The 22,653-nt window shown below is 41.3% G+C and overlaps 1 protein-coding gene and 3 long non-coding RNA genes across 5 annotated transcripts in view; 3 read left to right on the forward strand and 1 right to left on the reverse strand.

Moving 5' to 3' along the window:
- Positions 1-1,529, reverse strand: part of LOC133137926 (serine/threonine-protein kinase OSR1-like) — a 70,972-nt gene extending 69,443 nt beyond the window's left edge. For both annotated transcript variants that reach the window (XM_061256345.1, XM_061256344.1), the window contains exon 1: positions 1,301-1,529. In XM_061256345.1, the coding sequence (XP_061112329.1) occupies positions 1,301-1,370 (70 nt within the window). In that variant the 5' untranslated portion in view covers positions 1,371-1,529. The remainder of the gene's footprint in view (positions 1-1,300) is intronic.
- Positions 1,530-4,735: 3,206 nt separating this feature from the next.
- On the forward strand, positions 4,736-7,011 carry LOC133137305 (uncharacterized). The gene is made up of 2 exons (XR_009709592.1): positions 4,736-5,224; positions 6,738-7,011. It is a non-coding gene; the product is annotated as an uncharacterized LOC133137305 (long non-coding RNA).
- Positions 7,012-9,958: 2,947 nt separating this feature from the next.
- On the forward strand, positions 9,959-13,740 carry LOC133137462 (uncharacterized). Its single transcript, XR_009709603.1, has 2 exons — positions 9,959-10,493; positions 13,378-13,740. It is a non-coding gene; the product is annotated as an uncharacterized LOC133137462 (long non-coding RNA).
- Positions 13,741-15,043: 1,303 nt separating this feature from the next.
- Positions 15,044-16,980, forward strand: LOC133137491 (uncharacterized). Its single transcript, XR_009709609.1, has 2 exons — positions 15,044-15,539; positions 16,017-16,980. It is a non-coding gene; the product is annotated as an uncharacterized LOC133137491 (long non-coding RNA).
- Positions 16,981-22,653: the final 5,673 nt, after the last annotated feature.

The raw sequence follows: 22,653 nt of genomic DNA on the forward strand, positions 1-22,653 counted from the left end.
GAATGAGAATCTCCAGAGCAGTAGGCATCTGAGAGCCGAATGTCACCGACCATTCCACAACCTACTTGTAGTTTTGGGACAGTCAATCTCAATTTATCCATTTATCAGCAGACACTGCACAAAATACATGACCGTTTGAATATGATGTACATTATAAATGACTAAATCCAACGATGCAGCGATATCTCGTAGCTACAACTTAACTCACGCTGGCTAGCTAGCGTGCTCTAGCCAGCAAAAGACATAGCTAACGTTAGCTGCTAGGGTTAACTTGACACACTATGCTTTCTTTTATACAATCAGGTGATTAACGAGTGGTTTCAGCATAGATAACTCATATATTTTCGTTAACGTTATGAAAAAAAGCTGCATAGCTACTATTAACGCATCAACAGCGCAAAAGTAGCGTTATATTGGGCCCAAAGCCTTTGATATTGCAATGGAGCACCACCCACTTTGACAGACATATGGACACCAGGCTAGCTTTTAGCAAGCTAACTTACCTAGCCTGTTACTGTGGGAGGCAATTAGAAAGATAGCTGACGTTAAGTTTAAGATATGACAGCCTTGCTTGTCAGTCACATTAGAGCTAGCGATCTATCTGGCTAACTACCTGGTCTCCAGGACCAGTGTGTTTCAGCCAACTTGCTGATCTAGAAATGCAGTTGGCTCACTGCGGCTAGTTAACGCGAACGAGCAACACAGTCTGATGACAGCAAGAGCGCTCATGAAAAAGACAAGCTGTAGCAAGTTAACTTTACACACGTAGCTATGTTCTACTAGCTAGCCAATTCCACACAGCTGGGTAGCTAGCTAGCTAGCCACTGCTTATATTCCAACTTCTACTGCTGAAGCCACCCAGCCAGCCGGCAGCTAGCTAACGTATCCCAGCCCAGACATAATTTAGCTTGCTAGCTCACTAGCTAACGCTAGCCGGTGCTAGTTAACATATTAGCCATCTAATGTTTTCCTGCAAAATAACGTTAGCTAAGGAAAGCTGACAGAAACAACCACCTTTCCTGGTCATTTAGCTGACTAGCTAAGCTAGATAGCTGCCTATATACTGCCTGCAAGCGTAGTGATGACTCCACATGAAAGGTAATGTCAACTAGCTGCTAGCTAGCCATCTCGCTACAACTGCCCGACAGGAACGGATAACTACCGTTATCATTTTCCAGAAAGTTTGAACACACATTATCAGGCCAAATCTGTACAAGCACCAAACGAGTTTGCTATACATTTCATTTATCGCTCATCTAAAGAACCTTACGGCTAGGTGACTGGCAAACTAAGCACTCACCAATCACCTCCTGTAGCTCATAATCATCTTTGTTGATGGACCAAGGTTGGGAGCTCAGGTCCTCCGACATGGCTTTAGTTTGCTTTTCAAGGTGCACAATGCAGGCAGTACTGAATCTCGAAACTGCGCCTAATTTCCTTCCTGAAAATGAAATATGGTTATTATTCCACGCGGATCACAAATGCTACTCTCCCCCCTCAGTTGCAATCTTTCACAGCTCCTACTATCATTCCCAAACTTTGCCACTAGCACGACACTCCCCGCCCACCACGTCCCTGACAGAGCCATAGAGACGCGTAAAGCGGCCATCTTTTGTGTGGCATATACTCTCCCAGGTCGATCATGCTGTAGTTAATTTTGTACTGCAGCAATTGTTCGTCCAATAAACGTCATCAACGAGTTGTTGATGCACATCATGGGTGTGCGCAACAGAGATTTTGGGCTAACACGAAAACAAAGTTCTGTCGTCTCATTGCTGTCAGCCGCTCAAAAAATTATGACACTGGGTAAGATCACACTTGTAATGGAAGATTGAGTAAAACCATTTGATATTTACTGACACTCAAAGCACTTTTCAGTGATGTGGGGGAACTCACCTCAACCACCACCAATGTGCAGCGCCCACCTGGGTGATGTAACCACAGCCATTTTGTGCTATAATACTAATCACACCTAAGGTGGAGAAGGAGATGCCAATCATGACCACAGTGAGTATTTCATCTCATCAACCAGAGGGAAGATCAACCCCTAGTGGATCACCAACACCTCTTCCAGCAGCAACTGAGCTTTCAAAGGAGGTCTCCCATCCAAGTATAAGCCCACACCTGCTTAGATTCAGCCATTTAGCAGGAGCAGAGTGCATGTTGGTATTAATCCATGGTTCTTTCAGCTGTCGGTTAAATAGAAATCAGTGTGGGACACAGAACCTTCCGCCTGGGAAATGGGAAAAATAGGGACTGGAGATATTATGATTAGGGCCACCAGTTTGTCTCCACCATGTGACCTAGGGATTTAGACATGTAGGCCTATTTCAATAGCCATGTAATAGACTGGGTGAGAGAAGTTGGACTGTGTGGGATTTGGATGGATGTTAGGCATGGAATGTGGGAAACAAATACAGAGCACTAGTTTTTTAGAGACATATCATTAGAAAATTGGATTTTAAAATGATGGGGGAATATCATATTGGTAATATGGATTGAAATGAACTACACACAACGGTACTGTAGGTGGTGGTATGCAACTTCAACATTGGTTTTATACCGTCATTAAACGCAATAAACAGAAAACATCCAGTGAGCGGCAGTCATGTGGGCGAAAACACTGTTTACAATAGTGGCGTGGTGAAGAGTATCTCTCTTCGCACAACGCGTTGGATATTGAAACGGTTGGGCTACAGCTGTAGAAGACCACGCCGGATTCCACTCGTGTCTAGTGAACCAATTACAAATTGTTGAGCATAATGGCTCCGGTTCTTAATCGTCTTGTTCCAAGTTATCCCTGTCAAAGTGCTGTGGAGGTAATGATTAAATGGCCTCCATTTGGATGAGATTGATCTTACTGTATTAAAAAGCAATTTACGGCTTTGAGACGATTGGAAAGCACAGTGATCAATGATGCTTCACGAACATTACATGCTTGAAACAAACAATGGATGTCAGTGAACCAGATGCAATTAAATATCTAAATGTTGAAATGAACAAAGATGCTTTGTATGCGTTACATTTAAATAAATGTGTTCTATTAAATAGCATGTATATGACTGTGTTATAACGTACATCATGATTCTGCATTTTTAGTGGTCACAAAGTTGAATTGAACACAATTATAATTACTGTCAAACATTATGTACTTTTGTGAGAAAATGCTTCCATTAAGGAGTCTTTATCTAGGAATTAATTAAACAAATGTATTTAATTGACATCAGGCAGATTCCATTCTTTCAGACAAAATACAAACCAGTACATTGACTTTCATCAGGATTTCGTCACCCATACAGTGGGTGCATCCATTGCACTTAATGCACCTTCACAGCACAACTAATTGTGTTGAATTCAATTAATATTTGTGACCATAGGACCTCAGGCCTTATTACTCATCTCATAGACCATGACTTTTGACCTCCTCACTGTATTCGGATGCAGTATTTTCATTGTTTTTGTACTGTAAAGAGGCATGCCATATAAAGTTTATAAATTCCAGTGACGTTACTGGACGTGTTTGGCTTGAATCTTTCCCAGAAGGTAACGGGCACTCAAACTCCACCGTAGAATGCAGAAACTGGTTTATGGACGGCCACCCATCCAGGCGATCACTTGACACTCCCAGAAAATATGGTAACTTCAGTATACAAATATCACGGAACCTATCTAGACTAGACTGAGTGATATGACGGACTTGTTCAGGGACAATTGGTCGCACCTAGGGCAGAGGATCAAACCGGCAACCTTCCAACTGCCAGACGGCCGCTCTTACCTCCTGAGCTAATGTCACCCTGATGTGTTGGAGGGTATTCATTCATGATAAATTCCAACAAGCTGTTTGTTGTTGTGAACTTTGCATATAGCTTTTCCATTATGAACATCAATGGATGACTTAATCTCTGAGAGCAGGGCAGGCATCAACAGTAATGAAAATCTTCAAAATAGTAAGCTATTTCATTGTATTTGCAAGCAAGTTAATAAGGTAAGCTAACATGAACAGCTGTGGAAATGTAAAGGATAATGTATGAAAGCCATCACAACTTTGCAAAACATTTCTGAGATATATTTTTTGTAAAATACAACTTGCATGTAGCAGATATGTAAAGAAGTCCTGCAGAGTTGTAAGATATTTAACAGGTCGACAGCAAATAATGTTCCTGACTAAACACAAGGGTAAAATATTCCTACTCACTATTTTTACACAGAAACTAAGAAACACTCATTTTTGATGTAGAAAACACAATGTATTTTGAAATGATACATTGAAAAAAGTTATTTTCAGAGATATAGCAAATAAACATTCATGCATGAATGAAATGCTATAGAAATGAATATTGTTCCTTGAAACAATTTATAAAAAATGTTTAATGCCTTGTAATTATCGTTTTTCATTTATTTTAAGAATTCATTAAGTGTAAAATGATAAAAATCAATTAAAGAGTAATAAATACTTGGGCTTGTCATCTTTAACGCATGTTGTGCATTCTAGGGCTTCAAATATTAGATGCAATTTTGTCAAGACTCTGATCTTATTACACTGGCTTAAATGCAACATCGTTCATTGGTAGACAGGATTTAGATGTACAGTATGTGAGAAATGTAACGTTAATATAGAAGAAAATGTTTCGAATTTTAATGCTGGGGAAAATACATTTGCATTCCAATGAACTACTCACTCCGGTACAGTAGGTGGTGGTATGCACCTTACACATTGGTTAAATTTCACCATTAAATGACAAGAAGAAGTGGATGAGTCGTTGTTCTGTGATCCACCATTAAACGCCTAGAAGACGACAAAGTTGTTGTTCGACTGAACATTAGAATGGGCAAGACGTCCGATCTGAGCGACTTTGACCGTGGTATGATTGTTGGTGCCAGGCGTGGTGGAGCCAATGTCAAAGAAACCGCTGCCCTTCTGGGATTTTCATGCACTACTGTCTCTAGAGTGTACAGAGAATGGAGCCAAAAACAAAAAACATCCAGTCAGCGGAAGCTATGTGGGCGAAAACGCCTTGTTAATGAGACAGGTGAGAAGATAATCGATACAATCATTCAAGCGGACAGATTGGCCACCCATGCTGAAATAACAGCTATTTACAACAGTAGTGTGCAAAAGACCATCTCTAAACACACAACGCGCCGAACCTTAAAGCGGATGGGCTACTCGAAGACCATGCCAGTTTCCACCCCCTGCAAAGTACAAGAAGCGCCCAACACAGAGGTAACTTCAATGTCGCATGAGCGGGTTGATTGTTGCTAAATGCGTCGGTCAGGCCACAATATCAACGTCAGTTACGTTGTAAAAATTCTTACGGTGAAGAATGCTTGACGGTTTTGTTTACATTCTGCGATGTGACTTCAAGCGAATCTATCGCTGTTTCCGTCGCAGCACTTTCGACTCAAGCAATGATGGAAGCGCTGGCTAAAATATCTTCTTACTGTGAGGAGTGCCTGATCGGCAGGTGTAGACCTGTTCCCACGGTGTCAATCATATCATATTTGTTGGGGAAAAAAGGCATGCTGTCACTGCATTTAGGTCAAACCATGCATCAAAAAATAAAAGCACTGTAGGCTACATGTCAATTTCATTTTTACATTACACAGGATGTGATGTTAATATTCTTGTGCTTCTAATTAGGGGGGGCTGTGTCCAGGCCCAGTTCAAATGTTCCTAATCATAGTTCCTACCAACAAAATAACTAAGCAACAATTAAAAACGTATACACCAACCAACCAAGTGCTCACTTACCACTAGTCTGCCCCATGCACAGAACATCAGTACCACACAGACCTCCCTGATGACTAAGGTTGTAACTTACCCCACTGGCACCATTAAGGCCTATTCGGTGCCACCAGTCCCGTGTGGATTTCTAAATAACCACTAGCCTTACCTGCCATCCATCTCCAGCACTATACACCACCAATATCCATACCTCTGCCACACTAAACAACCTTGCTGCCAAACAATTATATAACAGTACAACTCAAAACATAAACATCCAATGAGTACTAGTGGCTTACAACTTCAGTATTTTAGTAGATAATAATTTTCTGTACTTGAGTATTGTCTACTTGATGCACTAACGCCTGCAGATAAGTGCACATATAAGCATCAGTATACTTACTGGTTATTCAACATGAAAGCCACCCCAGCACCACTCCATCATAGAATTAAGTGGAAAAACCCATAGTTGGTACATAAGAAAAGTGAGCGTCAGATATATTTTTGTGTTGATACTCCTTTCAGTGCCAGAAGAAAAACATCCAAGTTCAAGTGAGCTTAATGTATCCAAGCCTACAGAACAATGTGGGTAGAGATTTAACCACTAAGGTCTAAGCCAGTGGAGGATGTAGCAATGTACTTGAAATGCATTGTGGAAGGTTTGGGGCTCCTAAATGAGGATGGGAAATCTAGAATAAGGTAATGTCTTAATTTAATGTATTTTCAATGATTAAGAGCCACAAATCCATAGAAAATATTTGTCCTATGTAATTTCACCTTTCAGCACTATGTGGCAAATTATAATATAATAATAATTAGGTGATACACTTCAAAACAACAGGCAATACATAGAAATGGTTGACCTAAATGTGTGCTTTTGAAATGCATCTAGATGATCAGAAAGATTGTCTCACTCTACAGTGTATCTAGTGTACACGTGTCCACTGCTCTAAAACTAACCAGAGATGTAATCATGTTGTATTTTGTGTGTGTGTGTGTGGCACTATTGCAGCTGCTATCTTCAGAAGTGCCGTTGCACACCAGCTGAAGCATGCACCAGGAAGAAGTGGGGGTCGGCTACAAAAAGGGAAATAACTTTGAATAAGCTTCTACAGTATGTGCTCCCCATTTAAAATAGAACATTTAGTCATTATCTACTTACCCTTATGCCAGTCAAAACTACATACACATAACGATACTACATGACACATGTAATATGATATAATTCTTACTAAATGAAAAAGTACAGTGCCCTCCAAAAAATAAATGAAATGATAATTTAAAAATTGTGTTTTGTGATGACTCACTTTCCCTTTATCTACAGTCCCCTCTAAAAGTATTGGAACAGCAATTCCTTTGTTTTTGCTATACACTGAAGACAATTGAGTTTGAGGTCAAAGGATGTACATCAGATGACAGATCTGAATTTCAGCTTTTATTTCCTGGTAATTTTATATAGGTTTGCTAAAGAACTTAGATCATGTCACCATTTCTATCAGACCACCCAATTTTTAGGTGAGCAAAAGTATTGGAACATGTGACTGACTGGTGTTTCTTGTTGCCCAGATGTGTCCTTTTGTGCCCCATTTTATTGATGAAAGGTTCTAGCCTGCTGTGGGATGCCTAACAAAAGCAGTGACAAGGCGGCAGCTGAAAGGGCTGCGGACAAACTCCTGTCTACAGGGCTCCAATCCCACTGACATTTGTCGGAGAGTGCGGGTGAACCGGGATGCATCAGTGTTTGAATCAATCAACGCTAGACTAAGCAAGTTGGATATCCTTGATGTACTACAACATGACATCCGTGACTTGGAAAACCAGTTGGAGTTTAGTCAAAAGCAGATTGAGGACTTAAGAAAGGAAAATGCCTTTCTAAAGGTGCAATAGCCAAGGTACAACAATCTGCCGTCTCTCAACTTGGATAACAAGCGCATGAAAGAGATGTTACTGGATATACAGTGCAGGGAGATGAAAGACAATTTGATGTTTTCTGGCATCCGAGAGGATAACACCTACCCTGAAAAAACTGTAAGAGACTTTATGTCCAATAACCTCAAACTCTCCCCTGAGGTAGTTAGAGACATAACTTTCTCCAGAGTTCAGACTGGGCAGATCTGTACACGGAAACACCCGTCGAATAATAGTTTGTTTTGAGCACAGATTATCTAGAGGTTATCTAGAAGACCAAAGCTTGATTTAAAGTTATGTAATTCAACTGTTTCAACTTGTTTAACTTTAAATCTGAGATGATAACACATTGATTTAAAGCATAAAAATGCCAGTGAATATCAAATTGATGCTGTATTGCACTCTATCTTGGTGTCATCACATCAATTATATTGTTTCAAAGATGGGAAGAGCAGTTGGTATTTTGAGGAAATGTGCTTCCTTAGTTGCTCGTCCTCAGATTGTTCTATGATCTGGTCATGTGCTGTGAGCACAGGTAGCTCCAGGTTGTCCAAAACAGGGCAGCACGGTTGGTTCTGGGTTGTTCACTAACTCGAATCGAATGCATGCTTGCCTCTCCTGGCTTACAGTTGAGAATAGGTTGTCATCTAATACACTTGTATTGTTCAAGTCAGTCATTAGTAGTAAAACTCCTGTTTTTTATTGGAACAATTTGTTTATAGTAATACTGTGCACGATCATAACACTAGAGTCTGACAATGGTCAGCTTGTATAGCCTCATCTGAGAACTAATGCTTTACTGCAATCTTTTATTTATTGATCAATATCTCTGGAATGGCCTGCCTCGAAATATTTATAGTAAATGCCACATTTATAGTAAATCTTTTTATTTTTTTAAATGAAATTTTGTTTAAGATTGTAATTTGTTTTGCTGGCTGTGCTGTTTTATGTTATGTTTTGTTTTGTAAGCTATCTCAGGTGTCCCATTTGTCTATTTGTAATTTGTTATTTGTCATCATCTATTGTGTGTGGATTTTACTTGTGATTGTTTTTGAATGTTTTTATGTGGACCCCAGGAAGACTAGCTGGTTGCTATGGCACCAGCTAATGGGCATCCTTAATAAAATAAAATCCTGTTTGATTGGTTAAACAATAAATAGTTCTGAATGTTTACTCTTGGTTTTAGTTTTGCGTTTTGCCTGTGAAGACTGCATTTGTTTGGGAAAAGATAAAACAACATGAAGAGCAGGGAGAAAAGCAAGCCATTTTCTAGCTTAGAAAAGAGAGGAAATCGATCACAGCCATTGCCCAAGCATTGGGGATAGTTTGGACAAGAACTTGGAATGTCCTGAAAAAGAAAGAAACTGCTGGCGTACTGAGGAACAGACATCAAATAGGTTGACCAAGGAAAACAGCAGTTGATGACAGAAACATTGTGAAAGCTGTGAAGAAAAACCTGAAAACATCAGTCAGTGACATCACAAACAATCTCCACAGGGCAGGGGTGAAGGTATCTCAATCAACCTTTTGAAGAAGACTTGGGGAGCCGCAATATAGAGGCTATACCACAAGATGCAAACCACTCATCAGTAGTAAGAATTGGAAGGTGAGATGACAATTTGCAAAGAGATGAGCCAAGTTCTAGAACAAAGTTTTATGGACTGTTCAGACCAAGATTAACCTCTACCAAAGTGATCGAAAGGCCAAAGTGAAGAAAGAAGGCATGTGCTCATGATCCAAAACATACAAGCTCATCTGTGAAGCACGGTCAAGGAATTGTCATAGCTTGGGCTTGCATGGCTGCTTCTGGAGTGGGCTCACTAATCTTTATTGATGATGTAACTCATCAGGTAGCAGCCGGATGAGTTACATGGATGAAAGTAGCAGCAGGATGAATTCTGTATGGTTGTCGACAAAAACATTATGTCTGCCAACTTACAGAGTTGCCAGAAAACAACTGAGGCTGCAGTAAAAGCCTGGAAAAGCATCACAAAAGAAGAATGCAACGGTTTGGTGATGTCAGTGGGTCACAGGCTTGATGCAGTTATTGCAAGCATGGGATATGCTACTTAATATTAAGTTTTATTTACTTTTCATTTAATTTACTTTTCAATATATTTGTTCACCTAAAAATTGGGTGGTCTGATACCGAAGGTGCTAAGTTCTAAGTAGTTTAACACATCTAGGTATAAATACCAGGAAATAAAAGCTGAAATTCTGAACTCTTGTTCAGAAATACACCTTGTGAGGAATGTAATGCAAAATAAAATGTTTAACACATATTGCAATGCATTGCAATGAACTACTCACTCCGGTACAGTAGGTGGTGGTATGCACCTTATACACTGGTTATATTTCGTCTTTAAATGAAAAGAAGAAGTGGAGCAGTTGCTCTGTGATCCGCCATTAAACGCATAGCAGACGAAAAAGTGGTTTAAGTTATTGTTCGACTGAACAGTAGAATGGGGAAGGCGTCTGATCTAAGCGATTTTGATCGTGGTACGATTGTTGGTGCCAGGCGTGGTGGCGCCAGTGTCTCAGAAACAGCTGCCCTCTTGGGATTTTCATGCACTACCGTCTCTAGAGTGTACAGAGAATGGAGCCAAAAACAAAAAACATCCAGTCAGCGGAAGCTTTGTGGGCGAAAACGCCTTGTTAATGAGACAGGTGAGAAGATAATCGATACAATCATTAAAGCTGATAGAATGGCCACCCATGCTGAAATAACAGCTATTTACAACAGTAGTGTGCAAAAGAGCATCTCTAAACATACAACGCGCCGAATCTTGAAGCGGATGGGCTACAAGAAGACCGTGCCAGCTTCCACCTCTGCTAAGAACAGGAAGGTCCCAGCGCAGAGGTAACTTTAATGTAGCCTGAGCGGGTTTATTGTTGCTAAATCACGTCAGGCCAGACCACAATATCAACGTCATTTCTGCGTTACGTTGTCGTAAAAATGGTTGAAGAAGAATGCTTGACTTGTTTACGTTCTGGGCAGATGTGACATCAAGCGAATCTATCGCTGTTTCTGTCGCAGCACTTTCGACTCAAGCAATGATTGAAGCGCTGGCTAAAATGTCTTACTGTGAGACTGTCGCTGCATTTAGATCAAACTTACCATGCATCAAAAAATATAGAAAAAATACATGTTAAATATAAGGCTACTAGTCTGACTTCGACAACTTTGGTACTAAATGGATCCATTTTTACGGTACACAGGATATGATATTTTTTTGTGCTTATAATTCGGGGGGCTGTGCACAAAGGCCCAGCTCAAATGTTCCTAATCATAGTTCCTACCAACAAAATAACTAAGCAATAATCAAAAATGTATGCACCAACCGACTAAAAAGGGGCCTCACTTGCCACTAGTGGTCCCCATGCACAGAACAACAGTACCACACAGACATTCCTGATGATAATAATTTTCTGTACTTGAGTATTGTCTAATTGATGTACTAAAGCCAGCAGATAAGTGCACATATAAGCATCAGTATATACTTACTGGTTATTCAACATGAAAGCCACCCCAGCACCACTCCATCATAGAATTAAGTAGAAAATCAATAGTACATAAGAAATGTGAAGTGAGCCTCAGCCATGTTTATAAAACATCAAAGAAATAGATCCCAGTTCAAGTAAGCCTCATATAACCATGCCTCTTTGTATATAAAGTTACCAATATTTTATTGTCCACTCTTAAATGGGGGCGACATTGGCTCAGGAGGTAAGAGCAGTTGGATTTGATTTGATCCCACCCAGGGTGTGTCGAAGTGTCCCTGAGTAAAATACCGAACCCCAATTGCCCATGACGAGCTTGTTGGTGAATTGCATGGCAGCCAGTCAGACTTGAGTGTGTATGTGAATGGGTGAATGAGAAGCATCAATTATACAGCTCTTTGTATAAAGGTGCTATATAAGTGCAGACCATTCGAGGCAGGCCTTTATTTATTATTAGGCTTCTGTTGTAGAATTTTATTCTTAGAAATAAAGTAAAAGGCTAACACTGGGCCAACACTGCTCAACACTTCCTGTAACCGTTCAGAAATCAATTAGTGTAGGCTAATCAGGAACACCGTTTGGTAAGTCATAGTGTCAGTCTTAACAAACTTAGTTTATTGCAAATATTCTCAAACACAATAAATGACATGTAAGTCCAGAATCTTCATAAAATAACAACTTGCCAGACACGCCTTCATTAACAATAACAAATTAGCGTAGATAACGGCAAGTTAAGGATCTTTTTTTCCTAAAGTGCGTTTTATTGTGAGACATGCGTTTCGTTTGGAGCAGCATACCGATAGACTATCAAAAGATTTTCGCTTTGGTTTGGGATTTAATTTACTTTTGGACCGTTTGATTTTATTGATTTTTTTGATTTTATTAAATGTTGGGACTGATGGGCACTGAAATCTGGGGGGTATTTGATGGTTCACTGTTAAGTTTTATGTAGTTGAAAGAGTGTCGGGATTTCCACCCGTCTGTTTATTGCGAGCCAAGGCAAACGCATTCATTCATTCACTGAACGTGCGCTGTGCTCTAAATACATGGAAACCTTAGCCAAGTAGCCTAAATTGAGTTAATTGTTTATTTTGCCTGATTTACTTTTTATTAAGATCGTATGCTGGAATGCCTCGCGGCAACAATTGTGTTTAAATGTATACTGCTTCAGCCTTTGGCAAGCTACTCAGAAGGGGGCGGCAAGCGACTGGTAGCTTGAGAGCAACGTGTTGGAGACCCATGGTGTAGAACAACGACTTTTCATTGGCAACAGTATTAAACCAACCAACAATATAAAATATTAAGAAGAGCTCTTTTATTTCATTGAGTTAAATCGAAACAATGATTCTAGTGCTCATGGACTGATCGCCTTACTGGTAGGCAATATTACCCCGGCTTGTATTTAGGGGCCGGCCTTTATTTGTCCGAATCGACCACGCCCCCGGCTATTATCCGAGGCCGGCTTCAAATAGAATCCCGGACACAATTTGAGGATTTACTGGAATGCATTGTGGAATTTCTCTATATGTTTGCGGCTCGTAAATGAGGAGGGAAATCAGGGATCAGTCTTATCATCATGTATTTCCAATGATTTCTCAATAATAACATCTCTGCCTGTGCAGTCAGTTGAAACAACCCAAAAACACTGTTGAGGCTCACTTCAGTTTTCATAAGTACTACTTTCTCCCTTGAATTTATGATAGAGTGGTGCTGGGATGTTGTTCATGATATCATACAGTATGATACTACTGAATAGCCAGTTTTAGGCTGCAGGGAACTTTGAGGTGAAATCTACAAAGCTTTATAAGCACGCTATTATAGTATCCTTTTTTAAAATAAGAAAGCATACTTGGTTCACTTTTGAACTATTATACACTTCAGCAAAGTATACTTAGGCTTATACTTGAACTTCTTTGCAACTTTTAGTACAGTACCTTATTCCTGAGAATTCATTTAGGAGCCTCAAATTATCATATGCAATTTCACCTTTCGCCACCATGTTGCAAATTATATATTTTTCCATTTTACTATATACTTTAAAGCAACAGACAATACATAGAAATTGTTTACTTAAATTATTTCTCTAACAATTAACATTTGTGCTCACCTAAATGTGTGCATTTGAAAGCTAAGATGCTGACCCGCAAGATTGTCTCATTCTACTGTGTATCTATTGTACACACTGCTCTGAAACTAACCAGAGATCTAATCATGTTGTATTTGTTTCTGTGACACTATTGCAGCTGCTGTCATGAGATGGAAAAGTGTCCAGAGAAATGTACACCAGAAGTGCTGTTGCAGACCAGCTGAAGCATGCACCAGGAAGAAGTGGGGCTCGGGCTATAGGAAAGGAAAATAACTTTGAATAAGCTTCTACAGTATGTGCTCCCCATTTAAAATAGAACATTTAGTCATTATCTACTTGTCAGTCAAAACACACAATGAGTTATCTAAATATTAAAATAAACAAATAAAGCTTGTTTGAACTGTACATTTGATGAAACTATGCTACCTGACAAATGTATAATATGCTATAATTATTTCTAAATGAAAAAGTACAGTGCCCTTAAAAAAAAAAACGAAAAAAAAAAATGCTAATTTAAAAATAGTGTTTTGTCTTCACTCAGTTTCCCTTTGTCTAATATTACATTTTGTCTAAAGGTATGAAACCATTCAGTGTAGAGGAAATTAAGAAGGGGGCAAATATAGATTTATGACACTGTCTGTAAAGTATTGGAAAGGATGGTTACTGAGAGATTAAATTCTACTTCAGTATTAATGAGTAATATACAATATACTGCAATTCCTACACATTCCTACACACACAATTAAAGGTGACAGTCTACTTTATCCTCATGAATTATTCATCATCAATAAAAATATTCAATGTTTCATTACAAATCTGGTCTGCCTTCGTACAGAGCCAAAACAACACAAATTGAGTCACTGTCCCCAAGCTTTTTACAGGCAGTGTATATGTAGCAAATGAGTAAAGTCCTGCAGAGTTGTAAGATGTTTGACAGGTTGACAGCAAAATGTTCCTGTCTAAACATCACAAGGATCAAATGATCCTACTAACTGGTTTTAGTCAGAAAGTAAGTAATTTTAAATAATTATTTTGATGAAGAAAAACACAATGGGCCTCATGCAAAGTATGCATTCTTAAAGATATTTAAGAATGAATGTGTGCATATGAGTGCTTCTTGCATGAGGCCTAATGCATGTGAATATGTGGAATATAAAATGATCAATTCGTTATTTTCGAAGATACAACAAACGCAACAGATTCAGCCATCCATGAAATACTATAGAAATAAATGTGGGTAATTTGGCCCATGCCATGCCAACTAAGGATAGTAACAAAAAGTTTTTTATTTAAAAACAAAAACAAAAAGGGAAAAAATAAAAAACAGTGCCTTGTAGTAATTCAAATAAGTAAGTTGTGTATAAAATTAATTACAGAGGTATAGCAAATAAACACCCAGCCAGGTTATTTCTGTTGTTCATTCTCGGGTTTAAGGAAAGATGAGATGTAATTACGTCAAGACTCAGATCTCATTACATTGGCTTAAACGCAGCATCTTAATGGGTAGAGACATACTTTTGATGTACAGTGATCTTGTAATGTAATGCAGAATAAAATGTTTAACACATATTGCACTACACTAAGTATGATGAAGAGAAGGACTGGTTATGTAATTTAGATGAGAGAGGTGGGATTGGGGAGGAATATTGTGGATGGAGGGGCTGGAATGTGGAATTTTCTTGGAAAATAGAATTTTAGAAAATAAATAAATAAATAAATAAATAAATAAATAAAAGGGGAAATAAATTAGCATTGACATGAACTACACACTCCGGTACAGTAGGTGGTGGTATGCACCTTAAACGTTGGTTAAATTTCACCATTAAATGACAAGAAGAAGTGGATTTGTTGTTTTGTGATCCGCCATTAAATGAAAACAAGGCTAGAGTGGTAGAAGTTGTTGTTCGGCTGAACATTATAATGGGCAAGGCGTCTGATCTGAGCGACTTTGACCGTGGTACGATTGTTGGTGCCAGGCGTGGTGGTGCCAGTGTCTCACAAACAGCTGCCCTTTTGGGATTTTCACGTACTACAGTCTCTCGAGTGTATAAAGAATGGAGCCAAAAACAAAAAACATCCAGCCAGCGGACGCTATGTGGGCGAAAACGCCTTGTTAATGAGACAGGTGAGAAGATAATCGATACAATCATTCAAGCGGACAGATTGGCCACCCATGCTGAAATAACAGCCATTTACAACAGTAATGTACAAAAGACCATCTCTCAACACACAACGCGCCGAACCTTAAAGCGGATGGGCTACTCGAAGACCATGCCAGTTTCCACCCTCTGCAAAGTACAAGAAGCTTCCAGCGCAGAGGTAATATCACCTGAACATGCTAGTTATTGCTAAATCACGTCAGTCAGACCAGGCCACATTTTGGCCACAATATTAACATCGGTTCTACGTTACCATGTAAAATTAATTCTAAAGCTGCTTTCACATCAGCAAATCATTCTAAAATCATCGAATTTCCATCAAAAATAACATATACGAAGCATAAATTAAATCAAATTAAGTTGATTTTGATGCTGCACATAGATCCTAACTTTCAGGAATATCATACATTTTCTCATCATATGCAATTTCACCTTTTGGCACCATATGGCATATTTTTTTTAGATTTGAATACACAGTATGCTTCAAAATAATACAAAGAAATGCATCTAGATGAGTTAAGACGCTGATTAGCTGACTGTGTATCTAATATGCATGTGTTCACTGCTTTGAATCTAACGGAGATCTAATCATGTTGCATTGTGTTTTGTTTGTGTGTGTGTTTTGACACTATTACAGCCTCTATCATGAGATGGCATAAGCCTGCCAGTGAAATCCCTTCCTGTTGCAGACCGGCTCAAGCATCCACCAGGAAGAAGTGGGGATGGGGCTACAGGAAAGGGAAATTACTTTAAATATGTTTCCCTGTGCTCCCCATTTATAATGGACAATTTTAGCCATTATATACTTACCCTTATGTGAGTCAAAACTCTACACTATCTAAATTAAGAGGAACAAATAAATCCTGTTTGAACATCTGTGTTTACACACTTAAATATATGATGCTGCCTGTCAAATTTAAAATAGGTTATAATCCTCACGAAATAAAAAATTACAGTGCCCTTCAAAAGAAAATAAATAGTAGAGTGTAATTTATTGTTCTTTATATATAAGGCATTGGGATCCGAGATCAAAGTTGAATGAGACGGTAGCTGTTTTGACTTGAATCTCCCAGAAAGTTGGTGTGGTAGAAGTTAAAACTGAGAGAACATGAGGACTAATGAACAATGGGGGCCCAATTCATAGCCACATATGATCTTGTCCCAGATTCATTTCATAACAGAAGGTTTTGCTTTGTGCTGTTAATAGTCTGTCCTGTGCTGCCTCGCAGTGTAGAGGTAGTGGTATTACAGCTCATCAACTCGCTCCAAAAATATAATATATAACGACTATGATGGACTGACATGAGCCAGCATTAAAGTAACAGCACCGCCTGCTGTTCTCTGCACAGGGGGCATCTGGGCTTTTCTGAGACAAAATTCAACCTCAATCAGATATTTATTCAGAATTATACAAATATTACAAGTGATTATGATTCTTTGTTATTCCTTCTGTCTGTGTCTACCTTGGACTGTGAGATGTGTTTTCACAATAAAAACCAGAGAAACTTCTTCTGTCACTTTGTAACATTGTGTGCAATTTTTTTGTTTTTCAGTTAAGGATCCCTGTATTTCAAAAAGGAATAAAAGTGTAATAGCTGGCAGTTTGGTGACAATATTTATTCATTTTACTCCAACACCGAGAGAAAGAATTTTGCGATTTCACATGGCTTGATTTTGCTCTCTAGTCACTGTGTAACTGTTTATTATTAAGAGTCACTGCTTTATTACACTACTTATACAGCTTGCATTATTTACATACAGTTCATTTACATAGCTGGCCATCAGCTGAAGCAGTTCAGGTTAAGTACCCTGCTCAAGGATACAACAACAGCACCCAACCTGGGAATCAGACCCACTGTTCCCTCACCATTATGCTGCACTGACACCTTCACTTAGGGGCGTGAGGTCTAGGGAAAACACACAACATGCAAAACACTACTGAGAACAACCATGTCCTCAAACACGCACAAAGGTTGTGATCAGGAAATAAACGGCACAGAAAGTTAAGTGCACAGTGGGTGAATATCGTCTCATTCTGAGCCCTCTGCTGTAGCTCTCCTCATTGTCATACACACTCGGCTTGTGAAACAATAGCACATGGCCGTACATTACAGTGGTAGTTAAAGAGAGTGGCCCACAAAGAGAGATACATGCTGGCGCAGGGAATCCAACCTTATCAACACCAGCAACAACAGAGACGGTTTCTGTGAAACTTAATATAGCACTGAGGAGCATCCCCGTTAAAATGTGATTTCACTACAAACAGGAAGCATGCTGGTAAGAAGCAAAATAATCCAAATGCCAGATGACCGCTCTTACCTCCTGAGCTAATGTCACCTTGATGTGTGTGCGTGCATTTGTTGGAGGGCATTCATTCAAGATAAATTCCAACAACCTGTTTGTTGTTGTGAACGTTGCATATAGTTCTTCCATTATGAACATCGATGGCTGCAAATCTTCAAAATAGTCAACTATTTTATTCTATTAGTAAGCTAGTTAATAAGGTAAGCTAACATGGACAGCTGTGGAAATGTAAAAAAACAACTTGCATGTAGCAGATATGTAAAGAAGTTCTGCAGAGTTGTAAGATATTTCACAGGTCGACAGCAAATAATGTTCCTGACTAAATACAAGGGTCAAATGTTTCTACTCACTAATTTTACTCAGTAAGTAAGAAACACTCATTTTTGATGTAGAAAACACAATGTATTTTGAATAGCTGCAATATTAAATGATGCATGGAAAAAAGTTTCAGAGATATTCAGAGCAAATAAACATTCAGGCATGCACAAAATGCTATATATATAGATGAATATGGGTCATTTCTATTTCTATTTACATTTTGTTAATGCCTTGTAATGATCTTTTTTTATTTTAATTAAATCCAAAATCTCATGTTATGCATTCTGGGGCTTAAAATATTAGATGCAATTATGTCAAGACTCTGATCTTTCTTATTACACTGGCTTAAATGCAACATCTTGGACAGGATTTTGATGTACAGTATGTGAGAAATGTAACGTTAATCCATCCATCCATTCATCCATCATCACCCGCTTATCCGGAGTCGGGTCGCGGAGGCAGTAGGCAAAGCCGGGTATTCCAGGCGTCCCTCTCCACAGCAACGTATTCTAGCTCCTCCTGGGGGATCCCGAGGCGTTCCCAGGCCAGGAGAGATATATAATCTCTCCAGCGGGCTCTGGGTCTACCTCGGGGTCTCCGCCCAGTTGGACGAGCCCGGAAAACCTCCAAAGGGAGGCGCCCGTGAGGCATCCTGATCAGACGCCCAAACCACCTCAATTGGCTCCTTTCGACGCGAAGGAGCAGCGGGTCTACTCCGAGCTCCCTCCGGATGTCTGAGCTCCTCACCCTATCTCTAAGGCTGAGCCCGGCCACCCTACGGAGGAAGCTCATTTCGGCCGCTTGTATACGCGATCTCGTTCTTTCGGTCACTACCCAAAGCTTGTGACCATAGGTGAGGGTCGGGACATAGATCAACCAGTAAATCGAGAGCCTCTTCACCACGATGGTCCGGTGCAACGCCCGCATTACTGCTGACGCTGCACCGATCCGCCTGTCGATCTCAGGCTCCCTTCTACCCTCACTCGTGAACAAGACCCTGAGATACTGGAACTCCTTCACTTGGGGCAAAGACTCGTTCCCAACCTGGAGGGAGCAATCCACCGTTTTCCGGCAGAGAACCATGGCCTTGGACTTGGAGGTGCTGACTCTCATCCCGGCCGCTTCACACTCGGCTGCAAACCGCTCCAGTGCGTGCTGAAGGTCACGGTCCGATGAAGCCAGCAGAACCACATCATCCGGAAAAAGCAGAGATGCGATTCTGAGGTCACCAAACCGGACACTCTCCTCACCTCGGCTGCGCCTTGAGATCCTGTCCATGAATACCACAAACAGGACCGGTGACAAGGGGCAACCTTGGTGGAGTCCAACACCCACAGGAAACGTGCTTGACTTTGTGCCGAGAATGCGGACACAGCTCTCACTTTGGTTATACAGGGACCGGATGGCTCGTAACAATGGCCCCAGTACCCCATACTCCTGCAGTACACCCCACAGGGTTCCCCGGGGGACACGGTCGAAAGCAAAGCACATGTGGACTGGATGGGCAAACTTCCATGACCCCGCCAGCAACCCTGCCAAGGTAAAGAGCTGGTCCACTGTTCCATGACCAGGACGGAAGCCACATTGCTCCTCCTGAATCCGAGGTTCGACCGTCGGTCGGAGCCTCCTTTCCAGCACCCTAGAGTAAGCTTTCCCAGGGAGGCTGAGGAGTGTGATACCCCGATAATTGGAGCACACCCTCCGGTCCCCCTTCTTGAAAATGGGGACCACCACCACGGTCTGCCACTCTGCAGGTACTGTCCCCGACCTCCACGCGACACTGAAGAGGTGTGTCAGCCAAGACAGCCCAACAATGTCCAGAGCCTTCAGCATCTCAGGGCGAATCTCATCCACACCCGGCGCCTTGCCACTGAGGAGCTTTTTGACTACCTCAGCAACTTCCGCCAGGGATATAGGTGCAGATATCCTCGAGTCTTCGGGCTCTGCCTCTTCCACAGAGGACGTATTGTTCGGGTTCAGGAGCTCCTCAAAGTGCTCTTTCCACCGCCCGACAATATCCCCAGTCTGGGTCAGCAGTTCTCCTCCCCTGCTGAAAACAGCCTGAGACAAGCCCTGCTTTCCCTTTCTGAGTCGTCGGATGGTTTGCCAGAACTTCCTCGAGGCCAACCGAAAGTCCTTCTCCATAGCCTCCCCGAACTCCTCCCATACCCGGGTTTTTGCTTCAGCGACTGCCGAAGCCGCAGCCCTTCTGGCCACCCAGTCTGCTGCTTCAGGGGACCCCCAGGCCAGCCAAGCCCAAAAGGCCTCCTTCTTCAGTTTGACGGCGTCCCTCACTGCTGGTGTCCACCAGTGGGTTCTTGGGTTGCCACCCCGACAGGCACCAATGACCTTCTGGCCACAGCTCCTGCTTGCTGCCTCTGCAATGGAGGCTTTGAACATGGCCCACTCGGACTCCATGTCCCCAGCTTCCCCCGGGATGCGCGAGAAGTTCCTCCGGAGGTGGGAGTTGAAGACCTCGCGAACAGGGGCCTCCGCCAGACGTTCCCAGTTCACCCTCACTACACGTTTGGGTTTACCGGGTCTGTCCGGCAGCCTCCCGGCCACTTGATCCAACTCACCACCAGGTGGTGATCAGTTGACAGCTCTGCTCCTCTCTTCACCCGAGTGTCCAAGACATACAGCCACAGGTCTGATGATACGACCACAAAGTCGATTATTGATCTTTGGCCTAAGGTGCTCTTATGAGCTATCCTATGCTCGAACATGGTGTTTGTTATCGACAATCCATGACCAGCACAGAAGTCCAATAACAAAACACCACTTGGGTTCAGATCAGACAGGCCATTCCTCCCAATCACCCCCCTCCAGGTTTCTCCGTCATTGCCCACGTGAGCGTTGAAGTCGCCCAGCAGAACTATGGAGTCTCCAGGTGGCACCCTTTCCAGGATGCCGCCCAGTGACTCCAAGAAGGCCGGATACTCTGAACTGCCGTTTGGTGCATAAGCACAAATGACAGTCAGAGCTTTCCCCCCAGTGACACATAGTTGCAGAGAGGCTTTCCCCGGGTGGAACTCCAACACAGTGGTGCTCAGACGGTGGCTTGTGAGTATCCCCACACCTGCCCGGCGCCTCTCACCTTGAGCAACTCCAGAAAAGAACAGAGTCCAGCTCCTCTCCAGGAGTTTGGTTCCGGAACCAGTACTGTGCGTGGAGGTGAGCCCAACTATATCTAGTTAGTACTGCTCCGCCTCCCGCACTAGCTCCGGTTCCTTCCCCACCAGAGAGGTGACGTTCCACGTCCCCAGAACCAGTCTGCGACGCCGAGGATGTGACCCTAAATGTGACACACCTGATTCTACAAATTAGGGGCTCAACAAGCTGGTGAATATGATGTGCTTTGTTAGGGTTGGAATGAAAACCTACAGGACGGTAGATCTCCAGAAATGGGGTTGGGCAGCCCTGCTCTAGAGTGTACAGAGAATGGAGCCAAAATAACTTTAATATCGCTTGAGTGGGTTGATTGTTGCTAAATCACATCAGTCTGGTCAGGCCAGGTCACATTTTGGCCATAATATTACATATTTTCTCCGTTACATTGTCGTAAAAATTGTTAGCAGGAAGAATGCTTCACTGGTTTACGTTTTTGTTTACATTCTGGGCAGATGTGACATCAAGCGAATCTATCGCTGTTTCCGTCGCAGCACTTTCGACTCAAGCAATGATTGAAGAGGAAATATCTTCTTACTCTGAGGAGTGCCTGACCAGCAGGTGTAGACGTATTGCTACATGTCAAGTTTAAATAGAAGGCTGCTAGTCTGATTTTGACTACTAAATTGACCCACTTTAAAATGTTTTTTTTTGTGCTTAGAATAAGGCCCAGCTCTTCCTAATCGTAGTTCATACCAACAAAATAACTAAGCAACAATCAAAAACGTATACACCAACCGACTAACAGGGTGCTCACTTACCACAAGTGTGACCCATGCACAGAACATCAGTACCATACAGACCTCCCTGATCACTAAGGTTGTAACTAACCCCACTGGCATCGTTAAGGCCTATTCGGTGCCACCTATGTGGATTCCTAATTAACCACTAGCCAACCATTTCCAGCGCTATACACCATCAATATCCATACCTCCGCCACACTAAATAACCGTACTGCCTAACAATTGTATAACAATACAACTAAAAACTGAACTGAAACATCCAGTGAGTACTAGTGGCTTACTACTTCAGTATTTTATTAGATAATACATTTCTGTACTTGAGTATTGTCTACTTGATGTATTAAAGTCTTAAAGCCTGCAGATACAGTGGTGTGAAAAAGTGTTTGCCCCCTTCCTGATTTCTTATTTTTTTGCATGTTTGTCACACTTAAATGTTTCAGATCATCAAACAAATTTAAATATTAGTAAAAGACAACACAAGTAAACACAAAATGCAGTTTTTAAATGTTTTTATTATTATGGGAGAAAAAAAATCCAAACCTACATGGCCCTGTGTGAAAAAGTGATTGCCCCCCTGTTAAAACACAACTTAACTGTGGTTTATCAAAACTCAATTTCAATTTCTCTAGCCACACCAGGCCTGATTACTGCCACACCCAGGCCTGATTACTGCCACACCTGTTCTCAATCAAGAAATCACTTAAATAGGACCTGCCTGACAAAGTGAAGTAGACCAAATGA

Source organism: Conger conger, chromosome 9 (genome assembly GCF_963514075.1).
Source record: "Conger conger chromosome 9, fConCon1.1, whole genome shotgun sequence".
In the NCBI taxonomy this organism is placed as follows: Eukaryota; Metazoa; Chordata; class Actinopteri; order Anguilliformes; family Congridae; genus Conger; species Conger conger.